Source organism: Macaca fascicularis, chromosome 9, assembly GCF_037993035.2.
Source record: "Macaca fascicularis isolate 582-1 chromosome 9, T2T-MFA8v1.1".
Lineage (NCBI taxonomy): Eukaryota > Metazoa > Chordata > Mammalia > Primates > Cercopithecidae > Macaca > Macaca fascicularis.
The window spans coordinates 66199814-66221521 of record NC_088383.1 but is presented as its reverse complement, the minus strand read 5'-3'; the positions used below and the strand labels follow the sequence as shown (position 1 = coordinate 66221521).

The window sequence follows — 21708 nt, the reverse complement described above, 5'->3', positions numbered from 1 at the left end:
TTGTAAGGATTAGGGACCGTGGGATGGATGTCTATGGTTCTTTTGTTGATTTCTCTCAAGTCTTGGACAGGCCTGTAATCCTGAGTACCAGGCTTTTTTACTGGCAAAAGAGGAGTGTTCCAGGGCGAGTGACAAGGTCGCAACACTCCGAGTTCTAGAAATTTGTTGATGTGCTGCCGAATTCCTATATGAGCCTCTCGGCTCATGGGATATTGCTTGATAGACACGGGCACCGCCGTGGGCTTTAGATCAATTATGATTGGGGCTTGATACTTAGCTAGCCCGAGTCCTCCCGTTTCCGCCTAAGCTTGGGGAAAATCTTGCAACCAAATATCAGGGAGGCTAGTGATAACCGGAGCGTCGAAAAGCCGATGCTCATCTTGCAAAGACACAGTTAAGATTTGGATGGGCTGACCGTCCCGATTTAATACCTGGGCCCCTGTCTCGGAGAAATGGATTTGGGCTCCGAGCTTGGTCAGAAGATCTCGCCCTAGGAGGGGGTAGGGGCATTCAGGTACCACCAAGAAGGAATGTGTCACCATTCCTTGTCCAAGATTAACTGTCCGGTGGTTAGTCCACTTGTGCAATTTTCCCCCTGTTGCCCCCTGGACCTAGGATGTGCGGGAAGACAGGGGCCCGTCTGCCTTTGTCAAAACTGAATGTTGGGCGCCTGTGTCCACCAAGAAGGTGGTGGGTTGCCCCCCTACAGAGAGAGTTAGCCGGGGCTCGGGGGGGGCTCCAGAGCCTTGACACCCTTATTCGCTATCTTCACCTAGGGTGAGGACAGCGGCAGGTTTCTTTTGGTCTTTAGGACGCTTGGGGCAATCTTTAATCCAATGTCCCCGTTCTTTGCAGTAGGCACACTGGTCTTTTTCCACTTTTGGCCGCCTTCGCTTTTCTCCCTCTCTCCCTGGTCCTTTCTCTTTTACAACTGCCGCCAGGATTTTTGTTAAATGCTTATTTCTCACTCGGTCCTTACGATCCTCTCGCTCCATCTGTTCCTTTGCTAACCTGGCTTCCCTTTCCTCAGGGGTTTCTCTCTTATTATATACTTTTTCTGCCTCCCTAACCAATTCCTGTAATCCATAGGTTTGGATTCCATCTAGCCTTTGGAGTTTTCCTTTTATATCTAATGCAGCTTGGTCTATGAATGCCATAGCTACGGTAGCCTTATGTTCTAGGGCCTCTGGATCGAATGGGGTATACATTCGGAATCCTTCCAGAAGCCTTTCCATGAAAGCTGCTGGGCTTTCATCCCTTTCCTGAGTTATGGTCCTTACCTTGGCCAAATTTGTGGGGCGCTTTCCTGCCCCTTTGAGACCCGCCAACAGAGCCTGGCGATAGATTCGGAGACTCTCCCTACCTGGTGCCGTTTCATAGTCCCAGTCTGGGTGGGTGAGGGGAAATCCCTCGTCTATTTCATTGGGAAGTTGGGTTGGGAGGCCTCCTGGTCCTGGCACATTTTTCCGGGCCTCCAGGAGGACTCGCTGCCTTTCTTCAGTGGTTAGGAGGACCTGCAAAAGTTGCTGGCAATCATCCTAAGTGGGCTGGTGAGTGAGGAGAATGGATTCTATTAACGAGGTTAGGGCCTGGGGGTCTTGGGAAAAGGAAGGGTTATGGGTTTTCCAGTTGTAGAGGTCAGAGGCAGAGAAGGGCCAGTACTGGACCGTGCGATTGACAGTACGGAGGGGAAAAAGGGAGGATTGCCAAGTAGAAGGGCCCTCTGGGTCCTCAGTCCGCCGCAAGCGGAGACGAGGAGGTGTCGGCGGCGGCGTCCGAGGAGTGAGTTTGGGCGGGGCTGGAGAGGGAGACGCGGTGGAGGGAGGGGCCGAGGGAGAAGTTGGAGAAGGGGTAGGGGCCGAGGTGGTAGAGGAAAGAGCTGGGGACAAGACAGGGGGCAAGGGTGAAGCGTAAGGTGGAGGTCCCAGAAGGGGGTTCTGAGGTGGAGGAGGCAGGGGGTCAAGAAGGAGGAGATCCCTCTGGGGTTCATCTGGGAGGACTGGCTTAGGCGGGTCTGGATTCCGATTCTTTGGGGCTTCTAAGGCAAGGAGGGTAGATTGGGATGGGGAAGGGGGATGGAGGAAGGGTTTCACCCAAGAGGGAGGATTTCGGACCAGATCCTCCCAAATAATTATGTAGGCCACCTGGTCCGGGTGTCCGAGTGGCCCAGGATCCATCACTTTTGCTTTAACCTGCAAGATAATTGAGAGGTTAAATGTTCTGTCCCGGGGCCATTCCCCATGGAGGGTTGGCCATTCGGACGAGCAGAATGTTTTCCATCGTCCCTTACGGACTTCTACAGAGAGGTGGTGGGCTCGAGCCCGGACGTCAGGGAAGTGAGTCAGGGTTAGAGACAAAGGAGTCGTCAACGTCTGTCCCATTTCGTCCACGGATAACAAGGACAAAACAAAAGAAACAAAAACAAAGACCAGACAAGTAAGGAGAAGCCGCGCGGCCAGAGAGTGGCGCCACAAGATCACAAAATATTCAGACGGCAGGGGCGGCCTGCCTACAGATTTGAAGAGGCTAACTGAGTCGTTAGCCTTCTCCCAGACTACCGCCAGGGCGTCCCCCAGGGTGCAAGTGGGAAGGTGCGGGACACGTCTGTCCCCCTTCCCCACTTAATTCAGAAGGAGTACTCCCCAGAGTTCAGAGTTAGCCGGCAAGACAGACAGAACAAAACGAAAGTACCTGGTAGGTCCGTTCAGTCAGCAGTCCGTGGCCCGGGCCAGATGGGTCTCCGCCGGATGGGTCGGGGGTCCTCGGACGACCCCACTTCCCGGCCAACGCACCAAATGTTGGAACCGAACTGTCGATTCCCTCCTGGGCAGGGGTCGCCGCGAAGGATCACCGACACGAGATTCACAGCAGAGAGTTATTTATTACTAGCGCGCTAGGGTCCCAAGCTCTAAGTTGGCCCTGGGACCCAGAGTGCTTGTTTCAGGTTGTTTATATAGGCAAACACAAGTTCAAACACAGCTTAAGGCGCGAAATTCAAACAAAGCTTTAGGCGTGTGGTAATTGGGTCTAGCTATGGCCTGAGCAAGGTGTTTTGTTCTAATTGGTTAGAGCAGGACCTTATGAGGTTTTTTTTTGGAGTTGCTGATTCCGGGAACTTCGAGGCAGGGTGGGACCCCTGGAATTGGCAGGGTGGGACCCCATGGGGTTGTTTCCCGGAATTGGCAGGGTGGGACCCTATCAGGGTGGGACCCTATCGAGGCAGGGTGGGACCCTATCCAGAGCCACCTGGTGTTAACTTTTTTCTATGTGAGGCCTAGTTTCTAAGTTTTATAAGGCCTAGTTTCATTATGAGGAGAAGGGAGATTGAATAAGCTGAACAGCTCAGAGGGCTTTGGGCAGCCAGAGCAAGGCGATTAATTCCCAGGCAGAAGGGGAGTGTTTGCATATCTGGCCTTTTGGCTGCTAAACCTCAGAAAAATGGACTTTTCTTTCAGTGGTATCCGATGGGTCAGAGAATTCTGATAGTTGCAACAACAATGAGAATTTTTAGGCAATTTCAGCTTTGAGCGTTATTTTAGCAAGACCACATGTAATGCTGTTTATTTGTAGTTACAAAATGTTTTCCTTTGTCATCCCCATCCTTGTGAAGAGCTTGCCTTTATCCCAGTAAATGACCAGTCATTTTCCTCTGAGACGGGCGGTTGCTGTAGGCCTCTGGTTCCCTGGGTGGTGTCCTACTCTCCAGGTGAAGAAGAACTGATTGAATGTGGCCCTACCATTTAACTTGCTGATTCCTGTTAGTCACAGCCAGTTGAAGTAGGACCACTGCATTGTAATCTGAGGTGGCTAAGGGCCACTTATCCGCCATATACCAGTCATACACTTTCCCACTGTATGCCAGTCATTTCCTGGGCTCCTATCTCCTTGTTATGGGCTGAGTTATGTCCCCGCTAAAATCCATATGTTGAAGTCCTAACGCCTGGGACCTCAGAATGTAACTATATTTGGAGATAAGGTATGTACACAGGTAATTAAGTTAAAATGAGATCGAGTGGGTTAGACCCTACTCCAATGTGACTGCTATCCTTACAAAAAAGGGAGATTTGGACACAGACGGGCACACACTCAGAGGGAAGGCTGTGAGTGACACAGCAAGAAGGCAGCCAGCCAGGGAAAAGGTCCTCAGCATGAAGCCAACCCTGCCACAGCTTGACTTTGGATTGTAGCTTCCATGATTGAGGAAACAGAGTTCTGTCGTTTAAGCCCCCTCAATCTATGGTGCTTCGTTATGGCGGCCTGAGCAAATGGATACGTACCTTATCTGCACAAGGCAGTGGCAGCACGCAGATGACGTCCTTCTGGCTCTGACAGGCCTTGACTGTATTTTCCCTGAGACCTGCTTCTGCCTGGAAGACCCCAGCGGGTCAAGGGTGGGTCCTTTGGTATATTTCAATGGATCAACAAGCAGATAAAAAGAGATAACTGTGTATTTTTACTCCGTTGTTTTAAAAATGACAAGATTTTTGTTCCTTCTGACATGACATAGACTGGGGACTTTTCTCCAATTCAATGATTAATTTTTTAATGCTAAAAATAGACAAAATTCTGACTTCCTTATGACCTACTCTCTAAGAGCTGGGAATTAAGGGCTAAAGAAGGTAAGTGACTTCTTCTAATGGTTCACCAAAAACTTTTTCATCTGTTTTTTCCAGGCTACCACCTCCCTCCCTCTGGCCAGAAGAAGAGGGAAAGTTGAAAGGGAAACGTTGGGGTGTTGGGGTATCAGGCAGAGTAAAGGCAGCAGGAGGGAAATGGGGAGATTAAGGAGAGGTCTGAACTCTGAATGGTGGGACCTGCAGCCAGGGTTGCCCCTAGGGTGTACAGAGCTGGCAAATATTTCCCTTTGCAGTCTTTGTTTATATTAAAAATCTGAGTCACATAAAATCAGCCTTTTAGCACTATTTTGGTGACCCAATCTCATGTGATCCTGTGCTAAAAATACTGTGCTGGCCAGCAGGATTCATCTATTTGCTAGGCTACCTTCTGGAACCAGGACCCCCACGCTGGGGCCCAGGATGACTTCATAAATAGGAATCCTGGAGTTCTTTGGGACATCTGCTCAATCCCTTGTTAAGGGAGATGATCAGAGAGCACCCTGAAGGAAAGAAACAGGGAGTCAGGCTCATGTAGAACCTATTCTGGGCCTAGGGCACCTTAGCTGGACACCCTGGGGGTCTGACTATTTCTGGCCAGTCCTGAGGGGAGACTTGAGGAGGAAATTTACAGGAAGGTGCTTTAAAGCATGGGTTTCTGTGAAGCATGGGGCTTAGGCCAGGAGCCCTGCTTGCTGCGGGCAGTCCTGCCTGCAGTCTTTTCCCCTCCAATTCCTGGAATGCTGCGGATGATACCACCCAGGAAGGACAGAGGAGAAGACACTGAATAATCTCAGAGAAAGGGCCTCTAGATACTTGCATCTGAGAGTCCTGCAACATGGCTGGTTCCTCCTACGATTGCCCTAGAGCAAAGTCCTCCTCTCAATGAAGCCTGGAGCATGCTCTCTGAGTTTCCTATTCAGATATTTACTTCTCTCTTGAATATGAATAGTCAGGGAACATCAGACAGCTGGGGAAAACCTTTCACATGTATGACAGGCACCAAATCAAACAAACTTAACCACACGCGCACACAGAGGAAACAGACCTAAATCAGAGTACGTGGGAAGAAAAAGCTCTAAAATCCTCAGAGAAATGAGTTACTGCATTCATAAAACAAGTGCAAGATGCAATGAAGAGAAAAGAACAACCTAAGAATAAGAATAAGAGCTTGGAAATTACACATGTGATAGCTGAAATAAAAAACTCAGTAGAAGGTTTGGAAGATAAGGTCAATGAAATCAACCAGGAAGTAGAACAAAAAAGACAGCAGATGGAGCTGGACACAGTGGCTCACGCCTATAATCCCAGCACTTTAGGAGGCTGAGGTGGGCGGATCATCTGAGTTCGGGAGTTCGAGACCAGCCTGGCCAATGTGGTGAAACCCCGTCTCCCTAAAAATACAAAAATTAGCCAGGTGTGGTGGCATGTGCCTATAATTCCAGCTACTTGGGAGGTTAAGGCATGAGAATTGCTTGAACCTGGGAGGTGGAGGTTACAGTGAGCCAAAATTGTGCCACTGCACTCCAGCCTGGGTGACAGTGAGACTCCATCTCAAAAAAAGAAGAAGAAGAAGTAAAAAAAGACAACAGATGGAAAGCAAGAGAGGAAAACGTAAGGCAGTTAGAAGATCAACTCAAGAAGACCATTATTTGACAAATAGGAGCTCTATAAGGAAAAACAAGAAATGAGAAGAGAAGAAATTATCAAAGAAATCCTAAGCAAAGATGAATTAGACTGGAAAGATAAGAAGCTACAGACTGAAAGTACCCCCAAGTGTCCAACACAATCAGTGCAAGAAAATCCACACCAAGGCACATCATATTAAAAAGTTCAGAACATCGGTGTTAAAGAGACCCCAGGGGCTTCCAGAGAGAAAAATAAATGCCTTGTGCAGAAGAATGAGAATCAGAGTGGTAGTTCTGGATGATAGAAGACAAAGAAGTCTTTAAAATTCCGCAGGAAAATTATTTTTAATCAAATTCTGTGCTCAGCTAAATTGGCAGTTACATGTAAATGTGGCATATAGACATTTTCAGACAAGACTCAGAAAGTGTCTCTATGCATTCTTAGCTGAGAAGTGCTAAATGTTGCTGCAAAATGGCGGAGTGTTCAAGAAAGAAGCAGGGGCTCCAACTCAAGGAAGGTTGAGAGGTGTGTCGGTGGTGGGTGGATGGAGAGGAGGCTTAGGTGGTAACCAGTGCAGATGGGAGAAAAAAAGATGGCACCCAGGGTGGCGTGTCCCTTGGAAAAATAACTTTTGTATTGTCTGTTATAAGAAAAAGCACTTGGTTAAACACAGAGAATGACTTACTATATCTGGGAAAAATTTGGGAAAATTCAATATTCAGCTTCGAGATGTATTAACCCAGGAAAAACCAGAAAAAAGGACTGGAAAGAAAAGGCTTCCATACCTAGCATATTTTACTGAATTTAAGTTACCATTAATAGCAAAACATATAATTATTTAAGAGGAAAAAATTGTTGCTTATTAAAAAGCAAGCTGTAACTTGTAAAACACATCCAAATTTCAGAGATGTTACAAAGTTAAAAAAAATGTACTTTTTGGAATTGATGAAAATAGCATGCTATTTGGCTTTGCAGCAAACTATTTTGATGCTGATTATTGATTTAACCACAAATTATGAGGCAAATTTATTGTGAGGCTGAGGAGAGAAAAAGTATGGAGTATGGGTGTTCACCTGTGGGAAATGTAAGTGCTAAATATGCATGTGCCAAAAAAGAAAGGCAAGATTTAACATCTAGATTGATAAATTGATAAATCAAGGGTTAGCAGCATTAATCAGACATATGGACATAGCCCAACAAAGGAACAGCTAACATAGTTGAAAATGGTGGCCTCCAGCATTGGTTTAAGGTTGGTTGGATTGGGTTCTGGTGAAGTTATTTAGAGACTGCTGATTTTCATTAGCAGCCTGTGGTCCATAATGCACATTTAGCACATACATATTACTTTGATGTAAACAAAGGTAGAAGAAAATACACACAGACACAACCTTTTTAGAGCTCAGGAGTGGGACAGAAATGGGAGATTTAGGGCCCTCAAATCTACTCTCCCTTTAAGATACTTTATCCAGACTTAAGGTTAAGACATAATCATACTCTGCTTCACGGGCTTTCAGGAAGAGACCAGGCGCCCCTCACTGTGTCCTTCCTCCCTCTTCCTCCAAAATGAAAGTACACCTAAGGATGGCACGGAGTCCTCTTTTTCTTTCTTTCTTTTTTCTTTCTTTTTTTTTTTTACAAGATGGAGTCTCGCACTGTCACCCAGGCTGGAGTGCAATGGTGCGATCTCAGCTCACTGCAACCTCCACCTCTCGGGTTCAAGCAGTTCTCCTGCCTCAGCCTCCTGAGTGGCTCAGATTGCAGGTGCACGCCACCATGCCCGGCTAATTTTTGTATTTTTGTATTTTTTGTATTTTTGTATTTCTTAGTAGAGACGGGGTTTCACCATGTTGGCCAGCTGGTCTCAAACTCCTGACCTCAGGTGATCCGCCCGCCTTGGCCTCCCAAAGTGCTGGGGTTACAGGCGTGAGCCCCCGCACCCAGCCAGGCTGGCACAGAGTCCTCTTACCTCTGCAGTAAGATGTGGAGTTAACACATTGTTCCACATTTCTTTCTTTCCTTTCATTCCTTCTTTCCTTCTTCCTTCCTTCCTTCCTTTCTTTCCTTTCTTCCTTCCTTCCTTCCTTTCCGTCCTTTCTGTCCTTTCCGTCCTTTCCTTCCTTCCTTCCTTCCCAGGCTGGAGTGCAGTGGCACCATTTCGGCTCACTGCAACCTCTGCCTCCTGGGTTCAAGCCATTCTTGTGCTTCCTGAGTTAACTGGGTCTTGTTTTTTTGTTTGTTTTTTGTTTGTTTGTTTGGTTTTTTGAGACGGAATTTTGCTCTCGTTGCCCAGGCTGGAGTTCAATGGCACGATCTCAGCTCACTGCAACCTCCTCCTCCCGGGTTCAAGTGATTCTCCTACCTCAGCCTCCCTAGTAGCTGGAATTACAAGCAAGCGCCACTACGCCTGGCTAATTTTGTATTTTTAGTAGAGATGGGGTTTCTCCATGTTGGTCAGGCTGGTCTTGAACTCCTGACCTCAGGTGATCCGCCCGCCTCGGCCTCCCAAAGTCCTGGGATTACAGGTGTGAGCCACTGTGCTCAGCCTTTTTTTTTTCTTTTTTAACTTTTATTTTAGATTCCAGAGGTGCATGTGCAGGTTTGTTACAACGGTATGTTGTATGATGCTGAAATATGGGTTATGATTGAACCCATGACCCAGGTAGTGAGCATAGTACCCAATAGGCACTTTTTCAGTCATTCCCCTTCTCCCTCTCTCCCACTTACAGTAATACCCAGTGTCTGTCATTCCCATCTTTATGTCCATGAGTACCCAGTGTTTAGCTTCCACTTATAAGTGAGAACATGCAGTGTTTGGTTTTCTGTTTCTGTGTTCTTTCACTTACTGTAACGGCCTCCAGATGCATCTATGTTACTGCAGAGGACGTGACTTCATTCTGTTTTATGGCTGTGTAGTATTCTGTGGCATTCCACCTGTTTCCACCCATTTTCTCCTCACCACCACCTTGTCAGTTAGGTGGCATGATCACCACCACCTTGTCAGTTAGGTGGCATGATCACCACCACTTTATTACTAAAACACCAGGGTTCCATCCAGGTCTTGCTGCTTGCGGCACAGAAAGTCAATCACCTAGATGATAAGTATTGCCCAGGAGGAAGGCTTTAATCAGGTGCTGCAGCACAGGAGATGGGAGCTCAGCCTCAAATCCATCTCTATCTCCCTAACTGACTAAAACTAGGGGTTTATGTAGCAGGTAAGAAATGTAACAATGTGTACAAAAGCAGGAACTAGGGAGGAGCTAGGAAGCAATCATCTCATTGAGGGGTCAGGCGTCTCATAGTCTGGTTGTGGTGATCTGGTGAGTTTCAGTAATTTGATACTTTTTGGGAGGCCTGAGGGATCCTTTCCTGAGGAAGCAATTCAAATAAAACAAATAGAAATTTCAAGCTTTAAGACCAGAAGGGACAATTTATGTGTTTATCCAAAACAACTGTCTATGGGACTACTGGGTAATTTCAATTTCATACATGTAGGGACTGAGGCTGGAGAGGCCACTGCTGCACTCTCAACCCCACCCACTGCAGAATCCCAGAGGTATTTCTTTCTTGTTTTTCTGAAATGTTGTGGTCATCTCGTGTTGTTCTGTCCCCATGACATTTCAGAGGAAAGAGGAAGAGGAGAGGAAGCGAGGAGAAGAGCAGATTCGCCTCCAGGAAGAGCAGAGGGCAAAGGAGCTCTACTGGACCCTGAAGCGGGCTCAGCTGCATTGCCAAGCCAGTGAGAAAGAGGAGCGAGAGTGGGAAGAACAGTGTGAGTAGAGCTTGTGCCTCAGGCAGGGAGACCAGTTGTGCCTCCCCACCTACCTCCTCCCACTGCTGATTTGCTCAGTCGTCATTTCTGTTCACTCAGCCACCCCATCAGCCTTTACTGGGGCCCGTCTGTGTGCTCAGTCCTGCTAAGAATTTAGAGGGTAAGTTAGGCTTCATCCTTGAAGAGCTTACCTGCCTGTTCGGGATATTTCTTTTTTTGTTGTTGCTGTTCTTTTTTGAGACAGAGTCTTGCCCTGTCACCCAGGCTGGAGTGCAATGGTGAGATCTTGGCTCACTGCACGTTCCGCCTCCCAGGTTCAAGTGATTCCCCTGCCTCAGCCTCCCGAGTAGCTGGGATTCCAGGTGCCCGCCACCATGCCCAGCTAATTTTCGTATTTTTAGCAGAGACGGGGTTTCACCAGTCTCTAGTGGTGACCAGGCTGATCTCAAACTCCTGACCTCAGGTGATCCACCCACCTTGGCCTCCCAAAGTATTGGGATTACAGGCGTGAGCCACCGCGCCTGGCCAGGGATATTTCTTGTATTAAAAAAATAAAAGCCTAGCCTGGGCAATATGAGACCCTGTCACTACAAAAAAATAAAAAGTATTAGCTAGGCATGGTGGTGGCATGCACCTGTAGTTCTGGCTACTCGGGAGGCTGAGGTGGGAGGATTGCTTGAGCCCAGGAGGTTGAGGCTGCGGTGAGCCATGATTGTGCCACAGCACTGCAGCCTGGGTAACAGGGTGTGACCTTGTCTCATATTCTACCTTTACTGAGTTGCCAATAATTTCCTGGCTCTGTGCTAAGTCCTGGGGATCCAGGGATGAGGAATCACAGTCCTCATCCTGTAGAAACTCATCAAGAAGAGCAGCAGACAGATACATAGACTAAGGGCTTGGAGGGAGGACGTGGCACATACAACGTGGTTGTCCTAGTGGGTCTCCAGAAGGGGTGTCATGAAGTGAGGCTTGCTGGTGACACAGGAATAAGCAAAAAGACTGGGAAGGGGACTTAGGTGGAGGCTCCAGCATGGGCAAAGGCTTGGTGACAAAGGAACATGTCATGCCTAGGAAGTGTGGGGTGGTGAGAGTTTGGGGAGTGTCAGGTTGGTGAGAAGCTAGGTGGGAAAGGGGAGGTGGAGCTAAGTTTAGAGGGCGGTGCTTATGTGCCTGGGATTTGTTTTATTTGGGTATGCAGGCCCAGAAATGAGGCTTGTAAAGGAAGATGTTTTTACTCACAGGTCCCTAGAGACAGGAGACACGGCAGGCCATGCAGGGCCACATGGGGAAGCGCCAGGGTGGGTCAGGAGGCAGAGGGAGTGGGGGAAAACATGGGCAAAAACATGGGCAAGAGTGTTTACTGTGATTTCCTGGGGAAGGGGAAGGGGAGGCAGGCTAGGCAGGCTTAGGATTGGCCAGTGTAAATAACTAAAGTGAGCTCTTGGGTGTAGGGGCTATCTCTAGTTTTGCATCACCTGGCTGTGGGGTGATTAAGGCAGGGAGACAGTGGCTCAGAGTGTGAAAGCCCAACAAGGGAGGTAGTTGTGGGATGGGCTTCCGATTGAATGGTTTGCATATGAAGGTGCACTTGCAGGCAAGCCCTTTACTGTCCCTAGGAATTGGCTATTCCTGGGAGGGGCAATCTCTCCAGAATCAGAAAGGCCTCAGATGTCAAAAAATCAGAAAATACAGAAAATGAAAAGGCATGATTAATACACGTGGACAATGGGAAACTCCCAAAGGCGAGTGACATGATCTGGCAGGGTTTTGGGAAGAGAGCAAGGAGGCTGTTGTGATGGTACGCTTGAGTGATGATTGCAACTGGGGCCATACGGGGAGAGCAGAGATGTGAGGTGTCTTCTACTGGCCAGCCTTCTGGTCCTATCTTATGCCAGATTCATTAAATAGACTTGAAAATGGAGATACAACTTACATGCCATAAAATTTAGCCTTTTAAAGTGTACAAGAGTATACTAGTGGTTTTTAGTATACTCAAAAAGTTGTGCAATCATTGCCACTATCTAATTCCAGAATATTTCTATCACTTCAAAAAGAAACTCTATATCGATTAGCAGTTACTCCTCCCCCCACCATATCCCTGGAAGTTACTCATCAATTTCTGTCTCTAGATTTGCCTATGATGGACATTTTATATAAATAGCATCATACATTATGTAGCTTTTGATGTCTGACTTCCCTTAGTGCAATGTTTTCAAGGTCCATTCATGTTGTAGCAGATACCATTCCTTCCGTTTCATGGTTAATAATATTCTAATGTACGCATATACCACATTGTTGTTCATCCACTTAACAGTTGAACATTTGGGTGGTTTTCACTTTTTGGCTATTTTGAATAATGTTGCTATGAACATTTGTGTACAAGTTTTTGTGTGAACATATATTTTCAATTCTCTTGAGTATTACCTATATGCCTAGGAGTGGAATTTCTGGGTCATATGGTATCTTAGTCTTCTATTTCTATAACTGAGTATCTGAGACTGAGTGACTTACAAAGAAAATAAATTTTTTTCTTATGGTTCTGGAGGCTGGGAAGTCCGAGGTTGAGGGGCTGCATCTGGTAAGGGCCTTCCTGCTAGTGGCGACTCTTCAGAGTCCTGAGGCAGTGGAGGGCATCACATGGAGATGGAAGGTACACTAACAGCCAAACTGGCTTTTTTTTTTTTCCGAGTCGGGGTCTTGCTCGTCGCCCAGACTGGAGTGCAGTGGCGTGATCTCAACTCACTGCAACCTCTCTCTCCCAGGCTCAAGCGATTCTCCTGCCTCAGCCTCCCTAGTAGCTGGGATTACAGGTGGGTGCCACCACACCTGGCTAATTTATGTAATTTTAGTGGAGACAGGGTTTCATCATGTTGGTCAGGCTGGTCTGGAACTCCTGACTTCAGGTGATCCACCTGCCTCGGCCTCCCTAAAATGTTGGGATTACAGGTGTAAGCCACCATGCCCGGCCCAAACCGGCTTTTATATAGGCCTGCTCTCTTGATAGCTAACCAACTCCCATGATAACCCATTAATACATTAATCCATGAAAGGATTAATCCATTCTTGAAGGCAGAGTCCTCATGATCCAATCATCTCTTAAAGGTCTTACCTCTTAACTGCCACACTGTTTTCCAAAGTGACTGCACCATTTTATGTCCTTACCAGCAATGTATGAGGGATCTAATTCCTCGGCATCCTTGACAACCCTTGTAATCTTTTGTATTTTTTATTATGAAAGTCTTTCTAGTGTGTGTGAAGTGACATCTCATTGTGGTTTTTATTTGCATTTCCCTAATGACTAATGATGTTGAACATTTAAAAAATGTGCTTTATGGCTGTTTATATATCATCTTTGGAGAAATGTCTATTCCAATTCTTTACCCATTTTTGAATTTTTGTTGTTGAGTTGCAAGAGTTCATTGTATATTTTGGATATTAATTTCTTGTCAGAGATATGGTTTATAAATATTTTCTCCTATTCTTTGGGCTGTCTTTTCACTTTCTTGATAGTCCTTTGAAGCACAAAAATTTTTAATTTTGATGAAGTTCAATTTATCCATTTTTTTGGTTGTTTATGATTTGTGTCTTATCTAGGAAACTATTGCCTAATCCAAGGAAGGTCACACTGGCTTGCACCTCTCTTTGTTCTAAGAGATTTATAGTTCTAGCCCTTACATTTAGGTCTTTGATCCATTCTGAGTTAATTTTTATGTGAGGTAGGTTTCCTACTTAATTTTTTTTCATATGGCCATCCAAGTTGTCCAAGCACCATCTGTTGGACAGACTATTCTTTCTCCATTGGATGGTATTGGAACTCTTGTTGAAAATCAATTCACCAAAAATATGTCTGTTTCTGTACTCTCTCGCTCTCTTTTTTTTTTTTTTGAGACAGGGTCTCACTCTGTCACCGAGGCTGGAGTACAGTGGTGTGATCTCAGCTCACTGCAACCTCTGCCCCATGGGCTCAAATGTCTATCCTCCTGTTATGCCCAGACTGTTTGTTCCCCAAAGAAGACCACCAGAGTCCAGAGTCAAAGCCAAGCGGCAAGGATCTTTACTACAAGTTCGAACCTGGTCCCTCCTTTACACAGTATACAAGAGGGCCCCGAACAATGCGAGCGTTTGCTTTTTATAGCCCGAAAGTTGCAGGGGAACAAAGAAATTCTTTTGGCTCCTGCGCTTTCAGTAACCTTGAACGGCTGTCCCCTTATCGGAGACTTTCCAGGTGGTGTTTGTACTGGGCTCAGGGAGTTTGAGAGATATATGGTGGTGGGATGGGAGGATGGGATGTGTTTGTGCTAGGCTCAGGGAGTTTTTAGCCCGGGGCTGAGGAATGTGCCCAGCTCCTTTCACTCCCACTTCAGCCTCCTGAGTAGCTGGACCACAGGCATGCACCACCATGCCCGGGTTTGTTTTTTTTTTCGTATTTTTATTAGAGACAGGGTCTTGCCATGTTGCCTAGTCTGGTCTCGAACTCCTGAGCTCAAGCAATCTGCCTGCCTTGGCCTCCCTAAGTGCTGGCATTACAGGCGTCAGCCACCGTGCCTGGCCTGTTTCTGTACTCTCAATTCTGTTCCATTGATTTATATGTCTGTTTCTTATGCCAGTATGACATAGTCGTGATTACTGTAGCTTTGTTGTACATTTTGAAATTGGGCAGTATTAGACCTCCGTGTTTGTTCTTCTTTTTCACGATTATTTTGGTTATTCTGAGTCCTTTGTATTTCCATTTCCATTTTAGAATCAGCTTGTCAATTGTTGCAATAAAGGTAGCTGGAATTTTGATAGTGATTACATTAAATCTGTAGACCAATTTGGAGAATATTGCCATCTTAACAATATGCAGTCTTCCAATTCATGATCACAGAATGTCTTTCCATTTATCCAAGTCTTTAAAAATTTATTTATTTATTTATTTATTTATTTATTTATTTATTTATTTTGAGACCGACTCTCGCTTTGTCGCGCAGGCTGGAGTCCAGTGCTGCAATCTCGGCTCACTGCAAGGTCTGCCTCCCGGGTTCACGCCATTCTCCTGCTTCAGCCTCCCGAGTAGCTGGGACTACAGGCATCCACCACCACGTCCAGTTAATTTTTTTGCATTTTTAATAGAGACTGGGTTTCACTGTGTTAGCCAGCATGGTCTCGATCTCCTGACCTCATGATCCGCCCACCTCAGCCTCCCAAAGTGCTGGGATTACAGGCGTGAGCCACCACGCCCGGTGTAAAAATCGTTTTCAATAATATTTTATGGTTTTCGGTGTAGAAGCCTTGCCTTTGTTTTGCTAAGTTTATTCCTAATTGCATATTCCTTCTGATGCTATTGTAAATAGAATAGTTTTCTTAGTTTCATTTTTGGGTTATTTATTGCTAGTGCACAGAAATGCAATTGACTTTTGTATATTGATCTTGTATCCTGTAACCTTACTAACCTTGTTTATTAGCTGGAATGTATATTTTTGTGTTCCTTATGATTTTCTACATACAGGATAATTTCATGTGCAGATAGAGATAGTTCTTCCTTTCCAGTCTGGATTCCTTTTATTTTGTTTTCTTACCTAATTGCTCTGGCTAGAACTTCCAATACTATGTTGAATGGAAGTGGCAAAAGGCATCCCTCTCTTGTTTCTGATGTTAGAAGTAAATTTTTAGTCTTTCACTGTTTTTTTTTTTTTTTTTTTGAGACGGAGTCTCGCTCTGTCGCCCAGGCTGGAGTGCAGTGGCCGGATCTCAGCTCACTGCAAGCTCCGCCTCCCGGGTTCACGCCATTCTCCTGCCTCAGCCTCCCGAGTAGCTGGGACTACAGGCGCCCACCACCTCGCCCGGCTATTTTTTTGTATTTTTTTAGTAGAGACGGGGTTTCACCGTGTTAGCCAGGATGGTCTCGATCTCCTGACCTCGTGATCCACCCGTCTCGGCCTCCCAAAGTGCTGGGATTACAGGCTTGAGCCACTGTGCCCGGCCTCTGTTTTGTTTTGTTTTTTTGAGACAAGATCTCACTTTGTCACTCAGGCTGGAGTGCAGTGGCATTATCTTAGCTTAGTGCAGCCTCAACTGCCTGGGCTCAAGTGATCCTCCTACCTCAGTCTCCTGAGCAGCTGGAACTATAGATGCACACCACCACATCTGGCTAATTTTTATATTTTTTTAGTGATGAGGTTTTGCCATGTTGCCCAGGCTGGTCTTAACCACCTGAGCTCAAGAAGTCTGTCCACCTTGACCTCCCAAAGTTCTGGGATTACAGATGTTAGCCACCATTTCATATGATGTTAGCTGTGGGTTTTCATACAGAACCTTGGGTTGAAGGAGTTCCATGCTTTCTTAGATTGTTGGGTGTTTTCATGATGAAAGGTGTTGGATTTTGTCAAATGCTTGTTCTGCATCTGTTGAGATGATCATGTTTTTTGTTCTTTATTTTATTAACATGGTGCATGCCATGGCTGAGTTTCATATACTGAGCTAGTCTCACATTCCTGGGATAAATCCCACTTCTTTATAGCATATAATCCTGTCTATATGTTGCTAGATTCCATTTGCTACTATTTTGTTGAGGATTTTTGCATCTGTATTCATAAGGGATATTGGTCTGCAGTTTTATTTTCTTTGATGTTTTTGTCTGGTTGTGGTATCAGGGTAATACTAGCACAAGCTGGAAAGCACAAGTTGGAAAGCACAAGTTGGAAAGTGTTCATTCCTCTTCTATTTCTCATGATGAACTTGTAAAGAGGAATTAATTTTCCTTGAAACATTTAGTATAACTCACTAGTGAAGACATCTTAGGCCTCGGGTTTCTTTGTGGGAAATTTTTTTGATTACAGATTTAGTCTCTTCACTTGTTATGAACCTTTTTCTCTTGAATAAATGCTTCTTGAATTCCTGTAAGCCTTTGGTTAATTTCTAACAATCTGAGAAAGTTGGTTCTGAGGATTTTCCAGTGTTTTCATTGTTTTATGGCGGAGAGGATTTTCAGAGGTCCTTAATTCACCTTTTCCATTGATACCTTTTTAAGTTGACATGTAATTAATTTGGTGCCAGTCCTAAAACACCCAGAACTTCTGGGACAAATTTGGGGCCATAACTGGGCAGTTGGGAAGGTGGATGGGTGGAAAGTATTTAATTTTGTGTTGAATCTTTTTTTATTCCAAGTGACCTAGCATGTAATCAAATGCTGGAAAAGGAATAAACCAAACAGAATCTAAAAAAAAAATTAAAATTTAAAATTTAATTTTTATTTTGTACAATTTTTGCACCATGAGGCAGTTGCAGATTTTAAGACACCAGTGTTCCTTTTGCTTCTCAGCATTGATGTCCTCAATCAGATTTTCCTAGGTCTCTTGGGCCCTGGCAGACAGAAGGCTGTGTGCCCAGGCCCAGAGCAGAGATTATCCTGTATGCAGATGTCTCAGAGTAGCAATGCCAGCACAGTGCAGTGCAAACTTCATCTCTCAACCAGGCCTTCTGTTTCTCTCTCCTAGGGACATACTGTTGTATTTACAAAAGAGCTTGAAAACTGGGCTGTCTTTGCTCTCCAAACTCCCTTATGGCTGCTGTTTTCACACATGTTTATGCTGAAGCCCATCGGGTAAAGAAGGTGTGAGCAGCTGGCTCAGGTGAGGAGAGTGAGGGGCCCATGGTCCCTGGCCCCCTGAATCCTCCCCACATCCTGTGGCTTCAGGGACCCCTCTGTGAAACCCTTTGGGCTGTGTGTAATATATTTTCAACACTATTGCCCTGGCCTAGTGGCTGCCTTTAGCTTGAGAATTTTTTTTCTATTAAGGACAGTTCCCTTCCTACCTGAGTGACTGCTGCACTCAGAAGCTCTTTGAATCTATGAAAGCCTAAGAGACTGTGCTATCCACATAGAGCCAAATCTCAGGCCCACCCCAGCAGTGTAAGCGGGGGCCAGACTCCTCTGTCCTCTCCTCCTGGAGCACCAGAGCGGCGAGTCCACCCAGTTCTTCAATTTCTGCTTAATAGCGTGTTCAGGGAGTAGTACTGTCGTTGGTTTGTGGGAGGTGGAAAATGATTGGTTCCCTCTATTTGGAACAAGAATGGAATCACACTATGGAAAGCATGTGTATGCAGTTGAAATTACAGTGGGATTTTGCTTTTAAGTCTCAATTCCTTGTTACTTGGGTATTGGCGTGCCCTTGGGCTGGGGAGCGGAAATGTAGGTGGGGTCTGTTTGTATTCAGGACCATGCCTCCTTTTCTCTGTTGACTACTTCCAGCCTTGGGACCTGTTTCACTGTTACTTCTTCCTTTCGGAGTTAAAATTATACAAGTGCAACATTGTGGTCAAAGCTCATTTTTTAGCTGGGGCAGGCTCCTAGGCGATGCCTCAGGGGCATATGCTCAGGAGAGAATGTTCCCCTTGCTTATTGATAACGGCTGGGCAGCTGCTGTTGAGCTGTTTCATGCCCATTCACACGTAGGTTGGAGTTGTTTTAAGAATTGCCAAATATTGCTAAAAACTGTGCCCTCACTAAATTCATCTGAATGCCCCAAACCCTGAGAGTTCACAAAGCCTTAGGACATTCATTCTCATGAGCCGGGAACAGCCTCACAGCAGAGCATTGGCATTCCTATTGTATTGATAAGGAAACTCAGGCTCAGACTCAGTAGGGAGGTCGGGGCATCAGGCACAAATGAAGGCTTTTCTTTTTCCTTACTTTTGGCCTAGTGTTCTGGCCTGCAGGTTAGGTATCTCGAAAAGCAGCCTGTAGGAGGGATGTCTTTGGTCTTCGGCCTCACAGGCCTCCGGTGGTCCATGCACAGGAAGTTCTTCATGGGTTCCGTCCTGTGGAGTCTCTTAAACATACTGCTGGGCATTCCCAGGACTGCCGAGGGGTGGCTGAGGTTGCGGGAACACTAAGCAGACATTACATTCTATAACAAGTTTGTTTGAAATGACAGAATAAAGGCAGATGGAGGCTCTATCTTTACTGAAGCTCAGTGCTGGTGGTAGCTCAACATTGATCTTACTCACTGAACGTTTCCCTGCAATGCTTCCTCCTGCCGCTTGGGGGATATGCTTGTCATTTGCACCCAGTAAGACTGAGGAGCAAAAGTATATGCTTGGCCTTGGGTATCCTTGGGTTCTGCATCTGCAGATTCACTCAACCTTTGACAGCAAATATTTGGAAAAAACCAACAATAACAACATGACAATAAAAACAAAAACAAAAATACAGCATAGAAACTATTTACATAGCATTCATATTGTATTAAGTATGATAAGTAATCCAGAGCTGATTTAAAGTATATGGGAGGGTGTGCCTAGGCTATAGGCAAACACTACACCATTTTATAAAAGGGGCTCAAGCATTCGCAGATTTTGGTATTCATGAGAGATGGGGAATGGAGGAACCAATCCCCTGAGGATGCCGAGGGACAACTGTACATCAGTTGAGCTCCTACTGTATGCCAACCATTGTGTTAGACATATTTCCTCCCCTCAAAAATCTCAGCCTGGAAGAAGAGCCTTACATGCCTGAGTTACAGTTCAATAGGTAGATGTGCCAACATAGGTTTGTATAAAATACATGGGGAGGCTGGGCACAATGACTCATCCCTGTAATGCCACGACTTTGGGAGGTTGAGGCAGGCAGATCACCTGAGGTCAGGAGTTCGAGACCAGCCTGGCCAACATGGTGAAACTCCATCTGTACTAAAAATACAAAAATTAGCCAGGCGTGGCTGTGTGCACTGGCAATCCCAGCTACTCGGGAGGCTGAGGCAGGAGAATTGCTTGAGCCCGGGAGGTGGAGGTTGTGGTGAGCTGAGATTGTGCCATCGTACCCCAACCTGGGCAACAGAGCGAGACTCCATCTCAAAAATAAATAAAATAAAATAAAATATATGGGGAGAGAGTGAATCCCTTTCTGAAGGGAGAGCATTTGGAAAGGCTCTGCAGAGGAAATGGCATTTGGTTCAGGGAAAATGGGTGGGCGAAGAAGGTGGGACAGGGTGTCATAGCAGAGCAAAGCAAGGTCATTGTGTGCATAGGTCATGGTACGTGTTGCAGTGTGGTGGCAGCCTGGGGTTCCAGTGATGAAAAATGAGGCTAGAAAGATAAGATGAGAAAGTTAAAAAAGAATTCATTCATTTAAATTCAGGACAAAAGAAGAGGCAGATGGAAAGAGGAGGCAGAGCAAAGGTTTATACTGACAAAAAATCATGAACCATTACAAAGCGGTCACCAGAGGCTACTGCAGTGTGTGGGAAGGAGCACTGGACTGGGAGTCCTGTCCTAGCTCTGCCCACTTACTAGTGTGACCTTGAGCAAACTCTTGCTCCGTTGCTCAGTTTCCTCATTTGTAAAATGGGGTTAATTATGTTGAGCTGAGGACTTTTGGGAGGGTGAAATGAGAGAGAGGAAGTAACGGTGCTTTCTAAGTTGTAAACGTCTGTGTTCATGAAGTGCTCTTCTGTTTTAGCTACACAATGGGATGGAAAGTTAAGAGCGGGGCTGGTTTCCCATTAGGGATGGAGAATGGAAATCGTCTGGCCCAGGAGCTGCTTGATTGCGCATTAATGTTCTGTGTGGCAACTGAAAATGGGAAAGCCTCTGAAAAACAAAGAAGATGTGATCATTCAGGCCCCGTGGTTTTAGTTCCTCATCTTAGCCTTTCTGAAAGAATGATGAGTTAAACTCCAGAGCCTGTCATTCAAATCCAACAAAACCATTCTGCACTCAATTAATTTAATATGAAAGATATAGTGGGCCATTAATCTATGGGGGAGCAGCAGTTTTTGATAAAACACCCAAATTAAATTCTCCAAGTTAGAAAAAAAGGAAATTATCCCATTTAGTATCACTTGAATACCGTTAGTTATTCAGTTCAACAGAGAATTCAGTCAGTTATTCAGCAGAGCTCTGGCTTCTGAGACTCTGAATACATCAGGCAGAGAAATTCATTTCATAGTTTTTCAACTGTGAACTTGTAGGAGTGTGGAGTTAGATAACATCTAGTTGCCCAGAGATTTAGAGATGAGCCAGCCTGACTTGAGAAATGATATTATTTGTAAAAACTGGACATTTGTCATTGCTGCAGTTACTAGGTTAGATTTTGGAGGATTTTGGATAGGATACTAGGTTAGATTAAGCAGGATTTTGGAGTCATTAGAGGGACTTGTGTTCACCTCTGCCTCCTTGACCTGTGTCATTCTGGTTGTGGCCTTTAACCAACAATCTGCACACTGGTTGTCTCGCTTCTTGCCAGGTTGTTGACAGAGCGGAGTGGGAAATGTGGGCTCAGGCCCAGCTTGGGGTCCAGTGATGTGGGTTCCATTCCCTTTCCTCTTAGAGTGTGCACCAGAGTCGGGGTCAGTGATACTAAACTGCTGTAGGCTTGAGACAGGTAGAGCTGGAAGGGGCTTATAGGGGTAGAGTCTGGACTGGGAGTGGAGTGGGCACAGCAGAATTTTGGGCTGGGAGGACAGCTGAAGGAGAAGACAGACGAAAGGCTTTCTCTATCCCTTCATGGGAATGGGACATCGTGCAGTTTCTCCTTGGACATAGCTGGCTTGAAGTGCTCCTTAAACTCTAGGTGGCACATATTTTTGGTATTATAACTTGGAATAATGCTAGCCTGAGCTCCCATGTGGCCGATTCGTGTCCTGCTTAGGGTCCTCTTTCCTCTTGAATTGCTCAGGAATCTCTGGGGGCTTTATGGTTCCCCAAGCTCGGTCATTA

The 21708-nt window shown here is 45.7% G+C and overlaps 2 protein-coding genes across 3 annotated transcripts in view; one reads left to right on the top strand and one right to left on the bottom strand.

Annotated features, from left to right (window-relative positions):
• The window catches only part of SH2D4B (SH2 domain containing 4B), a 120075-nt gene that overhangs the window by 50968 nt on the left and 47399 nt on the right, over nt 1–21708 (top strand). For both annotated transcript variants that reach the window (XM_005565277.5, XM_045399973.3), the window contains exon 4: nt 9864–10011. In XM_005565277.5, the coding sequence (XP_005565334.3) occupies nt 9864–10011 (148 nt within the window). The remainder of the gene's footprint in view (nt 1–9863; nt 10012–21708) is intronic.
• Nucleotides 631–5453, bottom strand: LOC141407590 (uncharacterized). Its single transcript, XM_074000696.1, has 4 exons — nt 5430–5453; nt 4278–4367; nt 2692–2823; nt 631–1514 (listed from the first exon to the last, which is right to left on the bottom strand). Exons 1-4 carry the CDS (start codon nt 5451–5453, stop codon nt 756–758), a joined length of 1005 nt encoding a protein of 334 aa, XP_073856797.1. The 3' UTR covers nt 631–755.